The following is a 26,277-nucleotide window of genomic DNA, read 5'->3' on the forward strand; positions in this document are numbered from 1 at the left end:
GGCCACAAAGAAAGAATAATCTTCTTTTAACCAGTCTGCGGAAAAAAATTGGAATCGGTCCCTGATACATCAAAAGTTGAGGGCCACTGACGTAGTCCACCAGGAGGATTTGCTAGATGACGATAGACGAGAGGTGAGCCACCCACCGAGTGTCTGACGGCCCATTGTCTCGTCTTTCTCATCTTCTTCCTCTCGCCCGTCCTTCCCGGAAAGCTCAGACGACTCACTAAGTGCATTTGATTCCTCGTCTCATTTGCGCTCCGTAAACTGTGCCATGTGTGCTATGTTACGTCTAAACTGTTCCAGTGCTAGAAAAGCCGCCCCGCCAACTGACAGGTGAAATTGAGCGTGATGTAAGTGCGCGGAAGCGGGAAGAGGGTCTTAAATAAAAGTTAGAAAACATGAAAAAGCAAATGAGGCCTCACTGTGATATCGCTTTGGGTCCTCGTGTTTATGACGGTACCAACATTCTGTGTTTTGAGGTTTAACAACAGCCAAGAGGTGGTGACTTATCCACCACGTACAATTTTTTAACTAGAGTCCATCGACATTTCTGTTAGAGTATGTCGCCTCTACTGACCTGGACTATGTTATTTTCCTCACCCTGATATTCCACTTGCCCTTGTAGTTCCACCTTCTCATGGTTCCTTTGCTTCTGTGGTAAGGATTGACCAGGTCAAATGCAGACTAGCCCAAGTTATCTTTGTATCGCGATTGTGACGCTGCATCATCAGTAGGTGTATGAATAGTCGAATGTAAAGCGCTTTGAGGGCCTTGTAAGGTGGAAAATGAAGTACCATTGACTTCCTGTTCATGTTCCTGATATGGTTAACCTTCATCAAATATCTCACACTAGATATGCTCTCTCAACTGCTTATCCCACTAAACGTCATCTGCACAGACTAATTGGCTCAGGTCGGTGTCGTTGCAAATTGAGCTGCTTAGGAGGATGAGTTAAGGGGGCTACTGTGGGTTTAGCCAACGGGATAGAGGGGTCATCGGGAGGCCAACGACGAAGGCAACCGCCCCCTTCAGTCAGTCAGGCTCAGAGAAAGTCCTGGGAATTTCACAGGCTGAAGCGGAATTCTGAGCGTTCTCACCCGCCTTCTCTTGGAGCGATCAACGGCAAAAAAGATGGCCAGCTTCTGGTTTGGATCAGTTTTTGCCACGAATAGTCAGCAGCCCGCAGTGTGTTAAGGAGTACCCACCCCCCCAGACGCTGTTGGTCTCAGGTGTCATCTAGCCCTTATGAGACACAGTAGGTGCAACTACTTCCTCTTCATTTTCTTCACGGCACTTGTAGACAAACATTCACACTCATCGACACTTTAGAGGCTTGGGATTTCTTTGGCTACTCGGGCAAGTGGCCCTTGCGTCCCTTGTTGCCAAAAAACTGCCTCTGTTTCTGGTTTCCTACATACCCCAAGTTGATTCAGACTCTAAATTAAAGGGCAAGCGTTCTAGAAAATACGAAAAACCTGTGCTGATGAATTTCATCACTTTGCATCACCGGATTTCACACCACAACCTCATCAATCGTATGCTCAGATGAAATGACCAGAAAAATAAAGTATTATTTTTGCATTTTAAAACAATGCATTTGGTGTCACTCTACTTAATTATTTAGAGCAGGGGTGTCAAACTCATGTTAGCTCAGGGGCCTGCATATAGGAAAATGTATTACCAAGTGGGCCGCATCGGTAGAAGAACGGTATATAACTTAAAAACAATTGCCGTCAATTATACGCAGATTTTCGCTATTTGTGTGCCAGCCCTAAATTACGGAGCTCAACTGTAATCATAGTGGTCCAAAAAATAATACAAATGCAAATGGAACGTGGCAATACTGAGTCCTGGACGTGTTAAATCTACCTGTTTTGCATATATATTGTTCCCAGAATGCATTGGGTGGCGCAATTAATGCCGTTATAAGGATGCTAATCTTTGTCATATGTATTTATCAGTAATTGAGTTTGTATCATATTTAGCACGTTTGTCAGTCTATGATTAAAAATAAATAAATAAATAATAATAATAATAATAATAATAATAATAATAATAATAATAATAATAATTAAACAAACCAGAACTTTAAGTTGTGTGTAAAATAATGACATCCAGGACGATTCCCCCGTACAAGTTTCATTGCTCATCTGAGGACTGCTTGTGACTTGACTTGACTTGACTTGACTTGACTTGACTTGACTTGACTCAATAAGTACAGTTTCTAGTTTTGGTATAGATTTATGACAATTGTAGCATTGTGATACATTTCCAAATCTGTGAATGAGGTAAATAGTTTTCCCATAATTTTGTAATTTCTGCTCTTTCAAATGACGTCCCAATAATTTTAATTTTAAAATGAAAATCTTTCATTCTAAAGTCAAACAGGAACCGGCTCTAATTACGAACCTCCTCCTTCCTCCAAGTAGCTAAAAATAAGAGGTGTGATGCAAGAAGAGTGCCGCCAGTACATGGGCGTGCAAATGATGTCGGGAGGTGAGCGACGCGTTGCTGAAGCGCTCCACTGGCTTGTGTATAATGGGGACGAGGCGAAGGGGGCACAGGAGATGCATGGGTCACATTAGAAGTGGGTTCAGTGAGAGGGCTTCGCTAATTCCACTTAATCCTCGACAAGCCTGCCTCACATGCACGCACGCACACACACTCCCGACTGGCACCTATTTATGACTGCTGGTCAGTGTGTGCGTGTGAGTAAGAGAGGGCCGTGTTAGTATGCGCAGGCCAGGAAGCCGAGTTCGTGTGGGAGCAACAAGTGTCCAACATGGAAAGTTGCATGCCTTCGCACATTGGAAATCTTTTTTGTTCCACCTGGTCTGGACACGCATTTTCTGGGAAGAGTGCGAGCCAACATCCAACGTGAAGACACCAAAAGAAATAGTCACAATTCATTGTTTTGTTTTTATTTTCTATTAAAGTGGAAGTAAACCTTAAAAATCTTTTGACAGTGATATGTTATTTGTGACCTCACTAGTCTAAACATGACATTCGGATTAAGATTACATTTGTGGAACGTGAGTTATGCAGCAAAATCCAGCCGTATTTTTCCATCTGAGGGGGCGACTGTTGACTGAAGATGACATCACAGTTGCTCAGGGCTCAGGCAACAACCAATCACAACTCACCTGTTTTCTAAAGCTGTGCTGTGATTGGTTGTTATCTGAAACCTGATCAACATTGATGTCGTCTTCAGTCGACAGCAAGTGGCAAAATGGCCGCCTCCTGAGATGGATAAATACGACTGGATATTGCTGCTTAACTCATATTCCACTAACGCAATGTTAACCAGAATGCCATATTTAGACTAGTGGGGCTGCATAGAACATAATATTGTCAGAAAGATTTTTTGTTTTTTTGTTTTGTTTTTTTTCTCCGGTTGCTTACCATTCAAAATCGACTGCATCTAACTTTGTACTGTACTTTTTTTTTTGCCATCATAAACCTTTTAACATATATTTTTAGTAGAGATAGACCAAATTATCAGCCGGGCCAATTATTGGTGTCGATATTCAGCATTTTGACAGATATTAGCATCAGTTTATTTTAAAAATCTGATGAGAATACTGTAGATCCATTTAAATGCGTCAACTTCATACTTTATTTAATTTGTGCTTATTATGGCCAGTCAATAGACTATCTTTTTATATATATAAAATACAGATTATTTATTTATTTATAGTGGCTACCTAACTTCAGTGCTTAAGACATTTCTGGTATTTTGCTAGACTACTGGAGATAGAAGTTTGGGCCGCTGTGTGAGGGAACGCAGCTGACTCCTGACCAAGCAGTCCCCCATCCCCCAATCGAAGCGGCTCTCAGTTCCTTCCCTTGAAAGTTAGTGCAGAGAGAGGCGTGTGTGGCGGAAGGTCTTGCTGGAGTCTGTGCAGGGGATCGGAAAACTAACTGCAAGAAGATATCTACTTGTGGATGATGTAAAATCACTATTTGAGGCGTATTTCCATTCAGTTCAACCACCAAGGTGTTCAAATTCCGAGGGTCTGTTGCATTGTAAGAAAGATTACACAACAGGTGAAACTGCGACTGCACATCAAAGCTACAATCCTGCTTAAACAAATCATGAACTACTAAAGTTATAAACCAGTGACATCCCAGAAGACAGCAGCATTCCAGAGGGGCCAAGCGGGTCTCGGAGGAAATCAGTCAGTCACATTCCAGCCTGCGATCAATCAGCCCGTGGCCCAGACAACCTGAGATTAACCTCGTTCGGCCCTTCTGGAAAACTACCTGGCCTTCCATCCCAAAACAACTTCTCGCCGCTGGTGTGTCAACTTGATGGGAAAAGCAGAAATACTGTACAAGGATGGATAAGCTATGTTATTAATCCCGAGGGAAAATCAAGGTCTTGGCAAGCATAGAAAAGGATTCTCATTAGAATTTAGGGTTGTGTATTTTTAATGACAATTACATCCGTAAAATGTGTCTTCCTATGCCACACCCCGGACATCAGAATTTTGGGCTGTTTTGCTGCCGCTTCACTCAGATTTTGGCTCGTTATAGGAGAACAAATATCCCTTTTCCCCAAAATTTGTAGTAATTGATCTATTTTGTTCTTTCAACTTTTGCTAAATGACTTGTTTTCCTAACATTAAAAACCGTAAAGGGACTATTTCTTCCGCTGTATTTTCTTCTTTATCTCATGTTTTCCGACAAATCATGTCTTAGCGTACACCCCTTGTTTTCTCTGCGTCTCCATCTCACAGCCAGCCTGCAGAGTCGTGGCCACCATGTAATTATCTAAGTGCTTCTGGATGGCAGCGGGCTATTTGGTCATTAAGGGAGGCCTATTAAGTCATTAGCGCAACAGTGGGAGCGCCGTCCGCCTGCCGACGCGAGCGGATGATCGGGGTTGATACGCGCCGCTTTGCAGTTTTTCCACATATTTGCGCAGGTAATAACAGCTCGGATGGGAAACACCCTCAGATGTCCCGCTTGAAGAGGGGGATGCGCGTCAGCACGCACGCTTTCAATCTAATCTCCTCCTTAGTCATTTTCCAATGTGTGTGTACGTTTGCAAATGATGAGTGGGTGAGCAGCAGGACAACAGCAGCCTCAGGATATGTCAGATAGAATGATGGAGTGAGGAGAAGAACGGACACGGAAGGATTTTTTTTTTCTCTGTGGGTTCAACGGACAGTCTATTAGCTACACCTGATGGAAGCCAACACTCCACTGAAGCTGTCAACCGAGCGCCATCTTGCCAACAGGCCGACACCCCCTGCTGTCACCTCCTCCACAGTCCTCGGACGTGCACCAAAAAAACAATTAGCCACATCTTTCAAGTCCCAACTGGTGTATAAAACTTGCTCAAAAGGTTGGCCTCCGTGCTCCGCTGCCCAGGCTGACCCCGGCAGACTGCCAGTCTCCTTAGCGCTCTGCTGCCCCTCTGACTCCTATACCGCCTCCCACGTGACCCCGGCACCCCCTGCCCAGGAGTCAGGCGCCACAGATATAATGCACAGGCCGGTGGGCTCAGCTTGCAACGTGACCCAGAGAAAATAATAAATAAGGGTGTTTATTTAAGAAAAATCCACGAGCATGCGAGGGTCTGCTCAGCTGTATTCCATTTTGGCTTGTATGGCTTCCACTTACCTGTTTGCGCTTCTTGCTGGTGATCTCCTTTTGTTTATGACGTCAAGGTACTTCAAAGATCAAATTTTGTGCGTGTGCAGCTTACACCCTTAAACAAGCTTTAGCTTTTCTCCAGTGTGTGGTACACGTATTAAGCATCAGGCTTCACAGCTGACCGCGGAACCCGACTGCCAAGCTGCATCAGCGTCAACACAACTAGACAAGAAGCATGCGCCGTGACCAGCCATTGTTTCCACATTCTATGCAGTCGCTCCTGCGTGATGGGGCAGCCACACCTCGCTGTGATCTCAGGTCCGATGCAGATCGAAGCTGTCATTAGAGCACAATGACGGCTTTGATGCACCAACAATTTGCCGCTATTAGCGCTATCGCCGCTGCAAGCGGGGCTGTCGAGGAGAAACGACTTCCTCTGAGCTCACCGGTCCTTAAGCCGACTCTACAGTGTCAGAGCGGAGACCAGGTGCTTATGGATGATGAATTACCACTACTCTTGTTTCTAAAGAGCCTCTCGCAAAAGTCAGCGACAGGATATTGTAAGCTGCCTTTATTGGTAACAAATAGCATGTTTGGCCGGCAGGGTTTGGACGCGTTCCCAACGCGGATTTCCCTTTTTAACATGGCTCATGTTTCAGATTAGCTCGAGCAGTGACCACACAAGCCCAGTCGGTCTCCATCACACTTGCCTTCCCTCCGATTTCCCACCCACCGCCTTCACATCTACCGTCGACGTATCCCTCTGACCGAGTCAAGCGTACAGCGGGCCAATCAACCATAGTATTCAGATTAAATCACAAATTGTTATAATTGACAATAATGGTTTCCATGTCAGCTGGGCTCACGGATGCATATTTGGAAATGAGATTGGAAGCTGAGGGAACATCAATAATATGTCCCAGGACAATGAAACGTTTTAACGTTTGACAGAAATGGGGATCAAGTCCCGTTTTCCAGGCCCAAAAAGGTACCAAACACTAAGTCAACTGTACACATTACTATAAACTATTGGATCCCTTCATGTACATGTCTACCCACCCAGTTCACACTGAGCTAAGGTAATGACTCCAATCTTGCCTCAAATGTCATTAAATTGTTGTTTTTAGGATGTAATTGCCAAAACCTGTCAACGTATGACATATGACACAGTCTATAGACAAAAGTATTGAGACATGCCTCTTAATAAGTTATTTAAACAATCAGGGTTTGTCTCAATGCATTAGTTCCTCCTAAAACATAATTCTTCAAGACATTTTGGACAATTGTGTGCTGTCAATTTCAGTTTGGAAGAACAGAAAAGTCTAATGAACTTGAAAGACTTCCTATTAGACTTGAAACATTTACTGCAGTACGTATATTCCTTCCATCCATTTTCTATACCGCTTGTCTTCATTCGGGTCTCGATCTCAGCTGAGTTTGGCGAGAACGTGCAAACTCCGTTCAGGAAGGCCAGAACCGAGATTTGAACTCTGAACCAACCTCAGAACCTCAGTGTGTCAGATGTGTCTAAGCTGTGTATACAGTGGAACCTTGATTTAACGAGACCCAACAAAACCTGGATTCAACAGACAGAAAATAGTGTCTTGTCTTGTCTCTTCTAAAGCAGTTGTTGAAATCTTTTAGTTCCGGAATTGGTCACAATTGGCCGAGTTGTGCTCCTGTCTTGTCATTGATAAACTTACTTACAGTAGACTAGAGCAGGCTAAAATTTTACACCAACTTGGCGGCCATGTTGGTAGTGTATGGATATAAAGTGCGTAGCCGCCATGTTAGTATGTGAGACAGTGCCTATAAATGTAATGGAAAGCATGGACGTTAGCTTAGCATTGCTAATCTCATCGCTCCTATCGACCTCCTGCATTCATATCTATGGCTTTTGTTTTTACTGGATGTTAGTTCTGGCATAGTATTTATTTACAAAAATTTAGTACCATACGTTGCACTTTTAAGCCTTGAAAAAAGTACAACACAATTTCGTACTATATTGGGTGTTTTTAGGCCACGAAAAAAAGTACAATTGTCTGTAACAGACGAGCCCTCCCCCCAGTTTGCCCACTGTTCTACTGTAAGAGGATGCTTGTATTAATACAGCTCTAAATTTAAGTGGTGCATCTCCAAACCATAAAAATTGCAAAGCTATCCCAACTGCATCTTCGTGTTCTGCTCATCTTATTTAGGGAGCCGCAAAGCTTCCTGGAACGTAAGGTACGTCCATACAGTGCCACTGTGACAGTGTCGTTAGGAGCTTCTAATGAAAGTGAAGATGCTTGGAGCGCATTTGTTGCTAAAATTAGCTACCGGGGCCCCTTTGACCTATCACGTGTAGGCTGAGGCCCCTATATATTCAGTTGTGTTTGCGTGCATGCAAAGCGCATGTGTGGAGCGGGGGAGTCTTGCATGACTGAGATATTTCTCCTCCACTGGAGATCAAAGAGCAAAGGCGAGCATAAATTCAAGCAAAGCGTCTTCCTCATGCTGTCAAGGCGCATTGCTGATTTTTTTATGGGACCTCCCACAAGAGGAATAGTTTTGGATTAGCGTGGCTCATTATTTAATTTGAAGCACCCGCCCTTAATTTGTTCTTCCCAAAACGATTAATTAAAGATTGATGTTGTGCTCATGGGTTGGTTCCAGTCATCTTTTGGTTGTTCATCACAAGCCCTCGCCAAAGTCTGAAAACGTGTCTGCCTTCATGCAAGCGAGAGCGTCGTGCTCTTCTCACCTTGTCCAATCTGTGCTGACATTGGTCAGCCTGACACACTCTATGCACACTGGGTTTGTCGACGCACACGCGGGGAGATCCATAACCGTAAAGCTGCCACCTTACAGAGATGTGTTAAATCCATTTTTTCCCCTCCTAATGTTTTCTTCTCCCATATTTCTTTGCGAAAGGCATTCAGGCGCTGAATTTCTACTTTAGATTGCGGTGCTCATGCTACTTGGCTTGTATGTAGCGTCTCATGCCCCCTAGAGGCCGAGCGTGTCATTGCAAAGTTGACCTCCATGTCAATTGAAATTGTTCACTATTTAGTTCCGCCCCCATCTGTCGAGTATATGTTGAAGTCAGATGAGTTTGTCTTTGAAGGAGTTCTGGAAAAGTGCCAACATGATCTTAAAATGGCCGACTTGTTTTACACATATGGTGGCAAAATACTCAACGTTCATGGAGTTGAAATGGGAAGTCAACCTTCAGACCTCACTCGTCTAAACATGACATTCGGATTAATATTACATTTGTAGAGTATGAATAATGCAGCAGAATCCAGCCATTTTTAATCATCGCAGGGGGCGGCCATTTTGCCACTTGCTGTCGACTGAAGATGACATCACTGTTGCTCAGGCAATAACCAATCACAGCGCTGTGATTGGTCATTGCCTGAGCCCTGACAACAGTGATGTCATCTTCAGTCGACAGCAAGTGACAAAATGATTAAAACTGATGGATTATGCTGCTTAACACAATATTAAGCAGAATACCATATTTAGACGAGTGGGGCTGCATAGGACATATTCTGGTCAATAATTTTTTGGGGGGGTTGACTTCCTCTTTATAAACTTTCTGCAAATTGCCATGTAAAAGAGAATTTTGATCTCAAGGTGACATATTCACAATTTTTTTTCCAGTATTCATAATTTTGGAGATATTTGTGTGATAATTCCACTACATGTCAAAGAGTGCCAATAATGCAGATTTTTGCTATTTGCAGACAACGGGGATTTCAGTGATGGGAAAAGTGGAGTAATATTCCCGATAGGCAAAACTAGTTGACAAGAAGTTATAAGCAAATTGCCAAACCATCCTTGGCAGAGGCACAATAAAGTCAAAGCTCTTCTCCTTACCTGAGAAAAGTTGAGGCCATTGAGGGGGTGACACTGCTCCTCCACCCGCTCTACCGCCCCCGTCGCTTTTCTCATCCTCTCGGCCTCCTGCGCCAAAAACAAGTCCAGCACCGGCGTCCCCCTTGACCGCACGTCCCACTCGGTCAGCGAGTTGACCATCAGCATCACCCATACGGGCCTCTTCCTTTCCCAGTTCCCCACGATGGCGTTGAACAGGTAGTCGGCGTAGAGGCCGCGGCCGCGCTGGTCCGCCGTCATCCAGTACGGCATCATGTGCTTGACGTAGTCCAGGTGGCGTTTGAGGCGGCGGTACAGGTCTCGAGGTAGCAGCGTTTGGAGGTTCTCCCCGTGGGGGAGCAGCTGGCAGCTGGTCAGCTTGGAGACGGTGAGCGGGTCGGTCAGGTCCAGTTCGAAGAAAACGTTGTGGCTGCTTCGGAAAGCCCGCTTGGAGACGTCCGGGATGAAGTCCCACACTCGGGTGTACGGCACGTGAATGGTGCCGTACAGGTAGGAGGGGGGTAGTGGGGGTGCGCGCTTCACTTTCCACAGGAAAGAGTTCATGTCGCTTTGCTGTGGAAGAAGCAGGAAATAAACAGTGTGGGTAAAATACAGCAACGCTGTGGTTTCATGGTTTTCATCATGGCCATAGACGGTCTTGATCTACATTCGCTATTTGTATTGGTTAGCCACTGAATGACTGTTTAGCACACTCTGGCACATAAACACACAGAAAAGTGAACCTTTTTAGCTTGAAATAACATACAGTACTCTAATCTTGAGAAAAAGGATGTTTTTTTTCCCCTCTTTGGTCCCATTGTATATCAAGCTACGTCGCTACTAGCCTCATCCTAGCTAGCGGTAAGCTAGTTCATCTCTCATGTCTGTCGTCCAAGTTGGCAAACTTCCTTTTGTTTGTTGCTAGCACGCCGTTAGCTAACCGACATTTTGTTTGTTTTTAGAGCATGTTTTTTTTTTAAGTTTTAGGTTTTATTTTTTTGAAAATGTTTTGCTTTAGTTTTAATTTGCTTTAGCATTAGTTTGTCTTTTTAATATATGGAGCATTTGTCGAGTGGAAATTAAAAACAATTCCCTTCTTATTTTGTAATGAAGTAAACAACTGACCTTTCTTCCCACAGATACACTAACCTGGAAGTCGGGTTTAGTAGTTTTATAAATGTATTATGTAGTTTCAGTTAGTTTAGTATAGTTTTTTGTTTTGTAAAACATTTTTTGTTCAATTTTATTTCTTTAGCGCATTTTTATTTTAGTCACTTTGACCAAAATAGCCTTGATGCTGGCAGAGCATCCAACTTCCTCAGTGTAATTCAACTGTGTGAAAACAAAAGTACAAATTATTGGTATTGGTATTGTGAATAGGCAGCCTGATGTCATTTAATATACACAGTAAGGAATGTTTACTAGATTGATCTAACAACCGTATCCTGCTGTAATCATCAGTTCATTAGCAACAAATTGTTCACTAAAACAAACGCAATGCAATAAAGGCCATATTTGAAAGTTTCAAGAGAAAACATGATCTTGTGTACTCGTGCCTCAGAAGCTTCCTTCCAATGTTGCCCTGACGACAGCACTGCATACTCGTCATGCTCGTCAACTTACTGAAGACTGAGATATCATTTGTTGGATGCAAAGTCGACATGTCACCTCATCAGGCTGCGTTGCCACGGTCCGTTTATAAGGGAGGCCCCCTTGGATGTAAACAGACCTCCGTTTATTGTCCAGCTTCGTATAGCTCACTCGTTGGGCCCCGGGAAACATTTGAAGGCTGCAGTGCAAATATACTGAGCGGAGCTCATAAAGTCCAAAATGCTGAAAGGAGGCCGTTCCTTCCAGGGAACCCGCTGCGAGACTTTGGTTGGCGACATTTGTGACGCCATTGGGGGGCCCTGCTGCCGACAAGAGTGCATTGTTTGTGACTTGTGCCTCTTATGCTGCAGCAAACGAAATGAGCAGGAGGCCATATTGTGTTTTGAATATGGTTCGTGTTAGGTGCTCCGCAGAAGTGCATGTGCTGCGATTTTGCGATTGGCAGGATGGCCACTTTTGGCTTTTATAAACAATCATCTGGCTTAGGAGACACGGCGTAATCAGGCATTTGAGGGATCAAACCCAGTGCCGGGATTTCGAGTTATTCTTTGAAATTGTTAACTTGAAAAAAAAAAAAAAACTGACCACGGTTTCCTTCAGCTCCAATTACATCACGCTGCCAATGCCACGTTTGTCGTTGGGGGAAGCGGCCTCCACAAAGTCAAATCCCCTTGCGTGTCTTGCTTTTTATCATCGAAATTAAGTGCGATGAACATATTGCGATATCTGGCAAGGTTTCCGCCCAGACGAAATAAATCCAGGGCGCTTTATTTAATCCAGAGCGTCGTCGGGCTTTGTGGCACAGACGCAGAAACACAACTTTAATTGAATTTTCAGTTTCAGACAAAGTGGAAGGCTTTTTCATTTTCTTTTCTTCTTTTTTTCTCTGTATGTGCAGCGTCCTGTGCCATTAGTCATCATGTCATGCAGTGAGGAGATCATGCGCAGTCAAGTGAAGACTTTAAGACATGGAAAAGTGGTGAGCTTATGCGCTGGACTTCTAGCCGAGCCTTGACGCGCTTTTTCTTTTCTTTTCTTTTTTTTTCTTTCTTTTTTTTTTTTTTTTAATGGCGGTAATTACTCTTAACACAAACCAGAGTGCGGCGTGCTGCGTTAGAAGTCATGTGGAGTTATGGAGCACCGTCTCCTGAAGCTCATAATCTCAGATGAATTGTGTCCACTTGGAGAAATTTATCATCTTTTTTATCATAGCAGTTGAATGAACTAATGGGACAGCATCCTATTTTTTTCCGTGGGAAATTTTGCCTAAATATGATGAATATGTGCTTTATTGTTTTTCTTTTAAATATACACCATGCATAGCTGGAATGTTCTCACTTTGCTGGAAGATCAGCAAGAATGTTCCGAATGTAGTCAAGTTCTTCACTTGCACTTGTCACATAAACAGTTTTTAAAACTGGCAAGAGGTGGCCTGCAGTTCTCCTGGGCAACAACTTTCACTTCCATAGAGTCACTCAATGCTCTTGTTGGGACAATTTTTCTAACTGACCATAAAAATAAAACATGCATGCATTATTATTAACATTAGTAACAGTAGTAGTAGTAGCTCGAGTAGTAAAAGTGGCATTTTTTGTGTTTATTGGGGATGGACGAAGACCGACACCAGGCGTGATCTCAAGGTATCGGTTCTTACGACAGCAGCCGATAATACTATCACCCTCTTAGCTCTCTTTGCTATTTTACAATCAAGACTTTTTCTGGCCACTAAATTATTAGTTTCATTTTAATTATTTACTATATATATATATATATATATATATATATATATATATATATATATATATATATATATATATATATATATATATATATATATATATATATACTTACTATACAGTAATTCATTTTTGCTGTCTTCTATGCAAAATATACATTTTATGAACACATGGGGGAAAAATCATAAATAATTGCCATTTAATATAAGGAAAAATGCTGTCTTGAGATGTAGAGGTCTTTCTTTAAAATGATCTGTCATTGTTTTTTTTATGTATATGTACTAGTATCGTATCGGTATCGGTGACCGCTCAAAAGTTGAGTATTCGTACTGGAATCAGTCTGAAAAAAGTGGTATGAACCATCCCAGTTTTTACTGGGAGTTTTTTTTTTTTTATTTATTTTTTTGCTATAATAGACATAGAACTTTTCCAAAGTCATATATTTAAAAAAAAATAAAATAAATAAATAAAATAAAAAAGTTTAAGGATAAAATCATATTTGTGGGGGGGGGGGGGGGGGGGAGGGGGTCATACTATGCCAAGAGTGTTTTTTTTTGTTTGTTTGTTTTTTTAAAGAAAAAAAAGTGATGTAACAAATGTGAGAATTGTCATGAATTTCACATTTTTTATAATTTTATTTCAACTTGGATAATTTGACACAATAACCCAAAACATTGTCAAGTTTTTTTTTGAATGGAACTTTGTTCTCCTGATATGTCCAAAAGAATCTCAAAAATAGTAATAGCAGGCTAATTTCTTATGATCTTATGATATAACTTTATTATTTTCAACTTGAATTCCCCCCCCCCCGTATAAAAGGAACAAGTGTTTTCAGTTATTTCTGAAGTACTGCAACTTTATACTTCATTTATCCCCCAGTTTTCTCATGGTAGATCAACCTTATTTTATCCTTGTGACATCATCATAGCAAAATTAAGATTAATTTGCTTGTAATATTTATAATTATGTATGTTTTCACAAAGTTCCCAAAGGCTCAAATGGTCACACACGTGCACTTGTTCCACTCACCGACTTTGGCGCGTCGCACTGCCTCGGTCTGCCGGCTGCTCGGGCGCCCCAGGGCGCCACCGGGTGCAGGAGCGCACTCAGGAGCACCCAGCCAAGCCCCGGCACACACATCATGCTGTCGAGGTGACCGCAAGACCCGCAGCTTGCCTTATAATCCTTATCTCCCTCTTTCACGTGTTTCGCTGCTCGGTCCTGGTCGCCTTCAAAAGTGTCGGGTTTTTCACGGCCTCACACGAGCCGCGTAGCGGGGTGAACCATCGCGCCTCCTCGCCATCCCCACCACTTTGCCTCTCGGGTGCCCCGGAGTGTTTCTTCAACTCTCTTCCTCCTCCCGGTGCAGAGCAAAGTCTTTGGGAAGTTTCCGCAGTGCGCTCCACAAGTTTGGAGCGTCTCTGCTCTGGAGGAGTGGGAGGTAACCCCCCAATCCCTCTCCCTCCTCCCTAAAAAGAGAGGGAGTGTGGTGGGTGCAGGTTAAGAGGGAGATGACAGGTTTGCTGTAAACTCTGAATGCATTTAAATGTACTTTGAGCCTCACACAACGCCTCTTGCAAACATCATGCAACTGGAAAGCGCTTTGTGACAGCTAAGGCTGTTTGAAAGCTCTATATAAATAAAGATGACTTGACTTGACATGACTTGACTAAACATGGACAACTTATATTAAATTCTGCTCTTGTGGACATCATTGTGAATACATAAATGTCATTGTGTCCATTCAGTTAATAATTTACATTTCTTTCCATTTTTCCATTTTTGTATTGAGCAAATAACAAAATGAATGTACATAAATAAATACTTACATACATTACATTACAGTACATTGCATTACATTCCAATCCAGTCCAATCCAATCCTGTGACCACAAAAAGTCCCAATCAAAATGTGTTTGTATAACTTTTGAATGGTTCATTCTGAACACAGACAGAATTCAGAGGGTGTGCACACTTGTGCAACTACTGTATTTCAATTATTTTTACTTCCCCACTCAAAAACCCCCCAAAACAAACAGTTGAGTTGTGCAGGTTATGCGGACACATTTGCGTTGGCAAAAGTTTTTAAATGTGTTTCTACATTTGGCGGTGTAGACTTTTGATATCCACTGTACATGAATTTTCTGGATATTTTGAAACCATTTGATTACGGGGCAGGTAGCATGTGCGAGACCATTGTTTTTCCGGTGCGTTCCCCAAATGTAAACGAACCATACATCAAACGCTGTCGTGTGCTTCCTCCTCGGCAGCCTCGCATTCATCTCCGTCCGTTTGTGTTTGACTCGCCTGCGGCACGAGAGCGCGACTGCGGCGGCGAGCGCGAGGTCTTTATGGGGATGATGAATGGTCGCAAATAAACAGGCTTGAGTAAAAACAACAGTGAGAAGTGTGTTGTTTACTTTCCAGTTCAGCGAGTCCTGATGTGGAGCAGACCCGTTTGAAATAAACAAGAAAGAGGGAAAGTGGCCCCTTTGCTCCGCTTTGACCCTCGCCATTGTCCCAGCCGAGGACCCGGTGACAGAGTCAAGTAGCGGGGACATTTATCACAGAGAGGCCTCACACTGGCGGCCCCCAGGACCCCCTCCCAGTGGACTGAAAGCTGACGGACGTGGTACAAGCAGTTCTTTGTCCCGGGCCGTGTTCTCCTCGCGTCTTCGTCAACCCTCCGAGCAACCCGCTGCGACGCTCATTGCACGTTCCTTTGACCGTCTTGTCTTTTTGCACACTGAAGAAAAAACGCTGACTCTGACTCTTGAGTCTTTTCACCATTTATCAAGATGTTACTGAAAGTCCTATCGTTTTCTTCTGCAGCTTTTATTCTGCTTCGTTCTCAGCTTTTTTGGGGGGGGGTTATTCTTTGCCAATGTGTTGTTGCTCTTGTCCTGGGACAGGTGTGAAATTTCAGTTCGCAGTTGCGGCGGCTCTAATGTGGGCACCTGTGGAGTCGGGTATACCTGCTTCAACCGCACTTTCGCTCCTTTGAAGGAGCTCTCGCACATTCTTGGCCCGTTAGAAAGTGGGCTTCTCAGCTGCTGGCTGCGGGAGATTCCTGGACTAGCTCCAGGATCTTACGGCATGTTGCACAACAGCCAGCGACCAAAGTACGCTTTCAACTTGAAATGTTTGGAAGCTCTTAGGTCACTTTGAAAAATCTTCCAAAGGACAATGTGAAGATTAGGACGTCAAGACTGGCTGGCCAGGGAGTCACAGGTCACAATGTTCACAAATTCATCTCGTGTTTCCTGACTGTATATCAGTTGATCGTATAGCAATCTTGCCCTCGTATCTGGTAAATTATCTCATTCACTGCCAGCCTTCTTCAATTCAAAGCCCACCTGAATCTTCTAGCAAAGGGTGGAGTGCCCTCTCCATGTAAGAAATGAGATCCTACACCGAGTAGAGAAGTTCACAAGTGACTCTGTGTCGTGGTGAAGAAGGGGCTGAGCTGAAAGTTGATGCTCTCGATTTATCAGTCGATCTATGTTCCTCCCCTCATCTAAGGTCACGAGCTATGGGTCGCGACCGGAATATACCGAAAGATAGTGGATACAAGCATCCGAAATGAGTTCACTCCGAGATAGGGTGAGAAGCTCGGTCATCCGGGAGGAGCTCAGAGGAGATCTACTGTTCATCAAGAGGAGCTAGATGAGGTGGCTCGGGCATCTGCTCAGGATGCCTCTTGTATGCCTCGCTTGTGAGGTGTTCCAGGCACCAGGATGAAGCCCCGGGGAGAAGCCAGGACACTTTGGACAGACTGCACAGAATGTCTCCCAGATTGTCTAGAAACACCATGTGATCCCTCTGGAAGAGCTGGATGAAGTGGCTGGGGAGTGGGAATCTGCTGCTCCTCTGACTCAAACCTGGATAAGTAGAAGAAGTTTGATGGATGGAGTTTCATGAGTTTCCTAGCCGTTTTAGAACATCTTTGAGTGTGTTCATTACTGGAGACCCAAAATTGGCTATTGGAACTGCAAGGATCATAGATTTCAAGACCTACAGGACTGACATTTGTCTGAAAGATTGCATGATCAAGACCTACTATGGGTCGTACATTTGTTGACCTCTATTCAGGAATTTGGGACTGACCGCTGGAGAGAGGTTTGAGATCCACTGTTGGCCAAACACTTAACAAAATGTGGATGTTGGGAGAGGCCTGGCCTTGCCTTGACTACTACTGCTACTGTGGACCAATATTTGGGGTTTGGGAGTGCCAGCTGGAGAGATCGCAGCTTTGAGACCTACTACTGGTCATGGATCATTTGAAGGACAGAACTGGCTTTTGAAGGGACCACAAGCCAAATATTTACAAATCAAAGCTGAAGTTTCAGACTAATTTTAAAAGAAAAACACAAAAAATGATTGCTGGAGAGATTGCATGTTCGAGACCTTGAGAAGAACAATGAGTGTAAACAGAAAGGGGAGTAATTACCTCCACCAAGGAGGTTATGCTTTCATGGCCCTTTGTAAGTGAGCTGTATTATGCAACAACATAATAATTTTCCGGAAAACTCTCCAGATAAAGGGTGGGTACTGGATTTTAATTCCCACTTTAGTTATCACGGCGTGACAGAAACTTTTTTTTTTTAACATTCTACCCAGTTCCTCAGTCAATAATGCATAAATGTTTTTGAAAACATTTTATTTATTTAGATAGCCAACTAAAAGGCAAATCCGTAGTGTTTTGCACAGGCAAAGAAACAATTTTAAATGACAAGGGGAAAGTTTTCAGGCCGACATTTTAAGCCTCCTCCCGGTTTTCCAGGACGTTTGTTCCAAAACTTAGAAGGATAAGATGCAGCTAAATGCAGCTTCATTTTGTTTTGTTCTGGTTCTGGAAACACTGAATAAGCCAGCACCGGATGACCCGAGGGATCTGGAAGCATCATAGGGAACGCAAAGTTCTTGCAGTATATTTAGTTTCAAAACCATTCAGAGCTTTTTGGACCAACTGATGGTTTTTAAAATCTATTCTTTGACTCACAGGAAGCCAGGGTCGAGATTTTTGAGCCAGTTTCCTGGTACCGGTAAGAACTCGAGCTGCTGCAGCTTTCAGATCGACTTTTTGTTTCGACCTGTAAAGTCACAGTTCCAATAGCCCAATCGACCGAAAATGAATGCTTAAAGCAGTTTTCCTGTGTCTTGTTTGGATGGAAGATTCTAGAGATGTTCTTCTGGTGGTAAGAATGTACCTATAAACATCAGTTGGGTCTGCAGCAGAATCCTGGATCCATTACGCCCAACTCATGGAGTGTCTTTTATGTAAATGGACAGAAAGAGGATGCAGGGAGGCCCCAGTGGTGAAGGTCCAATGTCTGCTTGTCCTTGCAGCTCCGCGGCTGCCTGTCTGTCGAATACCGAGCAGGAATCCTGCCTCAAAAATGCGGCCGTAACTCTCCGCCTCCGCCTCAGAAATCATAACTTGTCTATGAGCGTGTAATGAAAGAGGTGCTTCTTCTATTACCCTCTAAACTGCACCATATGAGGCGCACACTCACTGGGTTGTTCAAGATGCGGGGCCCCCTAGTGGAGAGCAGTATCACGTACAGTGCAGATTGAGGGTGATATGCGGTTGACCCCGGGGTGCAAAGATAGAGCTTCAAAGGAACGCTGGAGATGATGGATACCGAGAAGCTCATAGCTTCGGGCAGCCATACTTGAGAGGGGAAAGTAAGATGGACGGGACGGCCAAACTGAACAACCTCTCTGTCTTCTTCCAGTTGGAAAACACACACATAGAGGAGACACACATGCACACCCACCCCCACCTCTCTATCTCCACCCGTCTCCAGCTTTGGGCTCCAATATCCTCTGTCCCGCTTTGAAGATGTCAAAGAATAATATTGACTGAGTGTCCGGTGAAATGTTATTGTGGTTTCCCTTTGCAGATAGCTTGGGAAAAGAGGGAATTAGGATGTGGCAGAGGAGGAGAACAGTGTCAGGATGGGACTCAATGTGTCCGCCGTCTGCAGACAGGCAGGCAAGTGTAAGACAAGTCGACTGAGGCTACACGTAAACCAACGGTGGGTCCAATTCTGAGGAATTGACATCCTTGACGATCAGAGTCACCAGCTGATCAGAATGATACCCAATCAGGAAGCTGCCTGAAACTCGCACTGTTGCTGAATTGACAACTCCAATAGTTATCAGATAAAGATGACAATTTGTCTTTTTCTGATTCTTCAAATGAACTCTTTTATTGAAGGTGGATAGGGACTGATATTTCGGAATGCAGGTGCACTGAGTGATTACAGAGCTCTAGCATTGAACTGTTTCTCCTGATGTTTAGGGGACGCACTGGACTCGCAGCTCTCCCCACTATAAAGGAACTGGAGTGCCTTTATTTGCATCCGAGGTATTCCGGCCAGCTAGCTAGCTTTACCTACATCCTCACAATGCATCTCCCCATTGGTGTGCTGCCTTAGAGCGCCTCATTGTTGGCCATGAGTATGTGCACGTCATGCAGGGAAAGGTGAAATGTCTTTTTTTCTCTTCTTTTTTTTTAAGTCCAGTGTGTGGACACTTTAGAGTGCCTCATTGTCACGTTGTGGAAAAGTCACTTAGTAGAAAAAAATAGGAAGACTTAGAACATAGCTCCTCTCTGAATACTAAATCATAAATAGTTGAGATGTCATGCTACAACATACTTCCTTGACACCAATTACTACTTTCTTGTTAGCCAGGGGTTTGACTGTCACAAAAATATGCCGGCAAATTGGTTGTAAATCGGTTGAGGATTGGTGGTTTGGAGGAGGAGAGTCAAGAGCATACATGGCGATATTTTCCTTGTCATGTCTGCGGTTCATAAATTAAAAAAAAAATTGGTTAAAATTGTAGAAACAGCTCTGTGTACCCCACTTAAAGTCTTTTAATTTCCCCTGGCTATCTCTTTGTCCATTCACTTATTTAGATTTAGTTCTCCCCACGATCCCTTCGCAGCCTTGCCCCTCAGGGCATGTCAACATGCGCACAGGATGCCTGTCTGTCTATCCTCATCACTCAGGGGTCAACATGACAAAAGGCAGGACAGGGAAGAGATAAAGTGACAGGGGTCACACTGGGGGTTGCTTCATGAAAGCAATGTCTCGAGATTTTTTTTTTCTTCTTTCTCATAGTTTGGGGATGACGTCAGGAAAGGATGACAACAAGTGTTTATCATGCTTTCACTTGTAAATATGCAAATACTCAAAGTTTTTAATCGCTTGTATGAACATGGCTCCAGTACAATGCGCACACAAAATGCTAATTTTTACGATGAATTAGTATTTTTTGCGTACGTTGTTTTAATATTTTGGCCATGAGATTAAACATTATTTTCTCTCTCTCTCAATGTGGGACGTAAACATACAAGCACTATCCCAACAGCCTGACCAGCCCTCAGTCATCAACTATTGTGATGATAGTGTTTTTTTCCCCTCCGCGTTTTTGTCATCACACACTTACAGACTCTCTTCATGCAGGAGTGCATGACATCAAAGCTGTCCGGCGAGGGCGCCCCGTGATGCATCCTCTCTCCTCCTGATCACGAGCCATTGTGAGTAATTGTATTATGCCATAACCATCGAGGCTCTCGGCTCTCTCTGCCTCATTGAAGAGAAGCAAAGTGGATGGATGAAGGCGAGTGAATGAGGCCCATCCTGCTGTTAAGCAAATCTACCTTTTGGCTTGTTAAGACCACGACGACGTGGGGGGATAATCATGTTCTTCCCTCTTATCATCGCAACAAGTCTTAGCAGCGGACAATAGAGGCCTTTTATTTTATAATAATATGGAAATAAGAAACATATAGACAGTAAAAAACTCATTTCAGTGCTTGCGATTTTGGTGTGGAACGTAGCATGAACAGCATGTGTTGCTTGAATGACACACGTGACTTCCACATGAACTCCTAGAGACGCAAAAGTCAGGATTTGGACTTCTTTTGAAGACGGGCATCATGCTTCTTTTGAAGATTATCTTATTGAAAGGGCTTTTATTGCACATGTATGCTGAAAGGCTGGCATCAAAGCTCACACGCGTATGTAAGATATCACAGGCGGACTGATGGGAAGCTGCTGCTAATCTGCTGTCTGGTAATATTGTGAGCTCGGACAAAGGCTTTGTGACACGTGCAGATTTTGTCATGTAAAGACGCTGATCATGCCAATGATTTCTCAATAATTTGATAAGGTACAGAACAGATCAATAGCAATACTTTATTTTAGTGCTTAAAGCAAACACAAGCCTTCTTAATCATTTTCCAGTATTGGATTAGGCATTGTGGACAAAAAATAAAAGTCCAACTATCTTTGGCATCTTATTCCCTGAATTTGAGCTTAAACTGATTAAGTGTCCAAATTCGATCGTACGGTGTGGGACACCATGTACCTGGTCATGTGATCGTGATGACGTATCCCGTGCGTAACCGGAAGCCGTCTTCGCTCATTTCAATGGGAATTTGCTGACATAATCTGCAAGAAAAAGATGTTTTCGATTTTTCAAATTGCCTATATCAGTAGTACTCTACCTTGTTGGAGGTACTGCAGATAGAATGAAAACAGCAGAGGCCCCAGAATTGAACCCTGTGGAACACCACACGTTCTGTTAGACATGTGAATTCATATTGCACAAATTCATCTGACCACTTTTTTTTTCCTCTCGTCATAGTTACTATGAAGGGATTACAATAATAAAGAAAATACACGTCGTACAGTGTCAAAACAGACACAAGCCGACTACTGAGCGCACCTGCAACCGATGATGGCCAGGTGTGGGGCCCATGATCAGAAATGATTTGAGTCGGAAGTGTGTCTTGACCTCGGCTGAACTCCTGCGGTTCAATCAAACCCGGGTTAAAAACCACTGGCCTATATTGATTAAACACATTTAACATGACTTTTCCCTTAAAAATGTATTTGTTACAGATTAGTGGATTCACACATTAATTATTGTTGTTCATTATCTGACCCTTTACTTGAATAATGGCTTAGTCATTCCAAAAGAATTAACCTATAGAACAATATTGTGGCCAGTTGTGAATGTCTTCTACATTCTCTTCCCTTTGCATATTATTGAGATAAATACAGCAAGTCCCATTGATGACATGTACGTGATTACAATTGCCGGACATAATGCATTGATTTAAATGCTGCTTTCAAGCGACTGTAATTGATGGTCTGTAAGAAGCGGTCAGAGGAGCTTTTGAAGCCGCTCGCGTCTCCCAATAATAACCTCGCTGCGCACTCGGATAAACACGCACACACGCGCGCTCTCCAACATGAGCGTCCCTCTTGTATCTCCTCTTCACCAACACGTCGAGCTGTTCTGGTGCTTGACAGGAAGCAGAAGGGCTGTCAACAGGCCCGCGGCCTGTTAGGAAACGGTCTGGCTGGATCGCGCGACGCGTGCACGCACGCAGTGACATGAACACAGATCCGCAGATGAAACACGTCAACAGTCAGCAGCGTGGCTTCTATGGCACCGTGAAAACAAACGGGCGGAGAGGTCCAGTGAGGGGAGGGAAAAATATGAAACAGCACGCCTTGTATGACCGGAGGGCTCTCCAATAAAGAGCACACACACGCACACACGGGACTCTCATAGGAAAGATCTAGTGAGATCATTTTTTTTTGCTTCTTCAGCTGATCCGGAACATGTGTTGGGCTGTGATCTATACTTGAAGACGCCGACAAAAGAAAATACACTTTATGGATATTTATGTTTTAGCTTAAAACTCTGTTTGTAGGCGTTGTGTGTGGTTCTACCTAGGTTCTACTTGGCTACAATAATACATATATATATATATATATATATATATATATATATATATATATATATATATATATATATATATATATATATATATATATATATATATATATATATATATATATATATAATATTTATTTATTTATTTTATATATTTTATATATGTATTTATTTATTTATTTATTTATTTATTAGGGTTGTCAAAATTAATGCATTAGTTAATTTAAAGTTCCTTTAACGCCACTAATTTTTTCATAGCACGATTAATGAATTCCAGTCACAACGTAGCAGACACGTCCGCATCAAAATTTAGCAGTGATATATTTAATAATGCATATATTTGTAGAGACTGAGGTCAAGTTGTATTTTACAACTTTAAAATGTGCAAAATTTCACAAGTTACTTCATGTTAAAGAGGAAAAGAAAAATGCATTGCGTCTTACAGATGCAATTATGCCATCTAGTGGCAGAAAAAAAATGAGCTCGACACATAACAAAATACCACATTCGGGGGGGTTTTACGGTACAGTACATTTTTTAATATTATGAATTATTATGCAATTACTGTATCAATGACTAAAAGATGCAGCCATATTTCTATTAGTTTAACATTTTTTTCCACTTTTATATTCAAAGGAGTATGAAAATTTAGAAAGAAATATATTTTATTGTACATTTAATTGCACATTTAGAACAGATATAAAATTTGCGATTAATCATGAGTTAACGTTTGAAGTCATGCGATTAATTACGATTAATAATTTTAATCGCCTGACACCCCTAATATATATATATATATATATATATATATATATATATATATATATATATATATATATATATATATATATATATATACATATATATATATGTTTAAGTTCGTCTATGACCCAAGTACAAAAAAAAACACACCTTTCCATGAACCTGGATCGGCGACTGAAGCGCGACCATCAATAACAATAATGCCGCCGACATTCTCCGGTCTCCACGGGGGCCTCGTAGAAGAGATGAATTATTACGTGGTTGAGACGGCGCGCCGATGCTCGGGCCCAGGTGGAGAGCCACGAGGCGGCTTTTATTCGCCACCAGGGAAGTCATTAATACGCTGGGAGCCGCTCGCGTCCGTGCGCAAACTGCAGTGGCAGACACATACGTTACTATCCGCTGGATGCACAAACAGGCTACTGTGCATTTGCATGACATATTATATGGTTTATGTGCATGTACTGTGTTTACATTTGATTAGATTACATTCTTTTAATGGGAGTTAAATCTGTGAATGTGTCATGCACAAACTGCTTTTTAAGAGCATGTGGATCCGATTATATTTATGAAGCTTTTATAGAGTGCAGCAGATAGCAATAGGTTTCTTCAGCTTTTTCGCACTCATAAACGACTATAATGTGCATTATTACTGCCAGCTACAGGACTGGAGTAGAACATCAATCCTATTTTATGACGGTTCACGTCAGTGTCTGTTTTTTATTATCAGCATCATTATTAACAGGAACAACAGAACAAGTTTACAGGGGACAACTTTTGCATCAGTTATTTCCTTTCTTTTGTGTATGGTATGACATTAAGAACTTGAAGTTAAGCAGGAGCAATTCACACAGGTTAAGTTCAAGTTAAATGCTGCTGTGGTCCTGGAGTTGTTAGAGTGCGCTTCTTCACTCTCCTACAGGTCTTATTAGATAGCATGAGTACCCCTAATATATTTTTTTTGTGTGGATTAGGAATGGCATGTAGTACAAACACCTCAATAATATTAACATTTTTAATGAGTTGATTTTTTTTTCTTTCTTTTTTTTTTTGATGCACAAAAGCTGCTCTTGTATTTAATGTTTGTTTGTTTGTTACTGACCAAACCCAGAAAACAGGTGAGCCATGATTGGACTCGTTACCTACTTCCTCAGCATAGGTGATGTCATCATCAGTCGACCGCAAGTAGAATTATTTTTTTTTTTTAATGGTATTAATTGTACATGAAAAATAATGAAGTTATCAAATTCATTATGGACAAAATAACTTTTCACTGCTGAAAATTGTTCAAAGTATCCCTTTAACTATAAGATAGCTGATGTAGTAAGTACAGTCGAACATCGATTTAATGTACTAATTAGGAGAAGGTGTCATCCATTAGAATCCCCAGTCATTACATCAAAGTATTTTTTTCGTGGCCTAAAAACATCCAATACAGCATAAAATTACTGTTTTTTCATACCCTAAAAATGCCCAATGCAGTACAAAATTATTGTGAATAAAGTTATTTAATCATTCATCCATTCATTTATTTTATCTTGAAACTGTTTGAAAAGTTGTTAGGTTTATCCAAACTTACCTTGTGGCTGTTTTAGGGGAGGCTAATGGCATACTCATACATACACTCATGAGCCGCAATGTTAGCGCTTCTTTTTTCACCTCCATTACGAATAGATAGCAATAAATCAAGGCTTTCCCAAAAAACAACTGTGACTGAGAGGTGTGTACACAACTAGCGACTGCGTAAAAACCAGCCATAGTTAAGAATAGGTCATTCTGACATGCTCATTTTGAGCTGTGTGCGTACTTACAACGATGCTAAGCTAATGCTGATGTTATCCATTACCTTTGGGACACTTACCCCTGCTAACATGGCTGCCAAATTGGCGCGCTTTTAAGCATTATCTCGTCTACTCTGTAAAGTTAAAGCTCATCTGAAAAATAAATACTACTAAACTGAAGCAGAGATACCTGAAAAATCTCGGTAATTAACTATTTGTACCCACCACTGAGAGGGTCGCTAAAGGCCAACATTTCTCTCTGGGGAGCTCAGAACTCTTCAGCCGGCACTTGGAGACAGTCGTCTGATTTATGAGCCGGTGCTGAACCCGTTTCACTGTATTTGGGTACAGGGCGCACCGCTGTGATTGAGAGTCCCTTTCGAAGGCAGCCCTCCGGACCCCTCACTCATCACGCGGCACACACCCGCAAATGACTGCTCCTGTTTTGATATTGCACGCTCTCCACCAAAGTTGACAGAGTAACATTTACTAAGTAATCTGAGCGTACAGGATACAGACTGTACTGTTCTTATGGGGCGGTGTTTGGATTTTGTCCCTCGTAAGTCTCTCTAAGGCTCGGAAACCACAGATTCCCCTCGCCGCCGAACCCACAGATTCATTCATTATGCCAGTTTTCCACAGATTAAAGCAGCTCCCAGGTGTCTGTGGCATGTTTTAGCCATAATATCCCAAGGATCATGAATTGCAGTGGTGCCTTGAGATATGACTTTAATTTGTTCTCTTACTATGATAGTAACTCAAAACAAGTATCTCAAAGTTCAAAGTATTTTCCCCCTTTTTAAATTAATATAAATGTGAATAATTTTGGTCCAGCCCTCTCAAAAAACAGGTTTTGCAATGTAATGTAATGTAATAAATAAATAAATAATATTGTATGATATTGTACTTTATGAAAACACTCACATTTAAAGTGTTATTTATTTATTTATTTATTTATTTATTTATTTATTTATTTATTTTGCTTAAAGGCAAGGCAAGTTTATTTCGCTATCACTTTTAATACACAAGGCGACTCAATGTGGTTTACACAAGCAAAGACTCAACAAACATAAGTTAACATTCATAAGCAAAACAGAAGTTGCAAAAAATACTCAAAGAACATACATTGGAAGCGTTGAAACACATCAACAGCAAACTTGA

General features: G+C 42.3%; 1 protein-coding gene across 1 annotated transcript in view; it reads right to left on the reverse strand.

Moving 5' to 3' along the window:
* trabd2b (TraB domain containing 2B) overlaps positions 1-14,202 on the reverse strand; it is a 55,540-nt gene extending 41,338 nt beyond the window's left edge. The window contains exons 1-2 of the mRNA XM_077533824.1: positions 13,839-14,202; positions 9,466-10,035 (exon numbers count right to left, since the gene is read on the reverse strand). Of these exons, the coding sequence (XP_077389950.1) occupies positions 9,466-10,035; positions 13,839-13,952 (684 nt within the window). The 5' untranslated portion in view covers positions 13,953-14,202. The remainder of the gene's footprint in view (positions 1-9,465; positions 10,036-13,838) is intronic.
* Between the last annotated feature and the right edge of the window lie 12,075 nt (positions 14,203-26,277).

This window comes from Festucalex cinctus, chromosome 10 (genome assembly GCF_051991245.1).
Source record: "Festucalex cinctus isolate MCC-2025b chromosome 10, RoL_Fcin_1.0, whole genome shotgun sequence".
Classification (NCBI taxonomy): domain Eukaryota; kingdom Metazoa; phylum Chordata; class Actinopteri; order Syngnathiformes; family Syngnathidae; genus Festucalex; species Festucalex cinctus.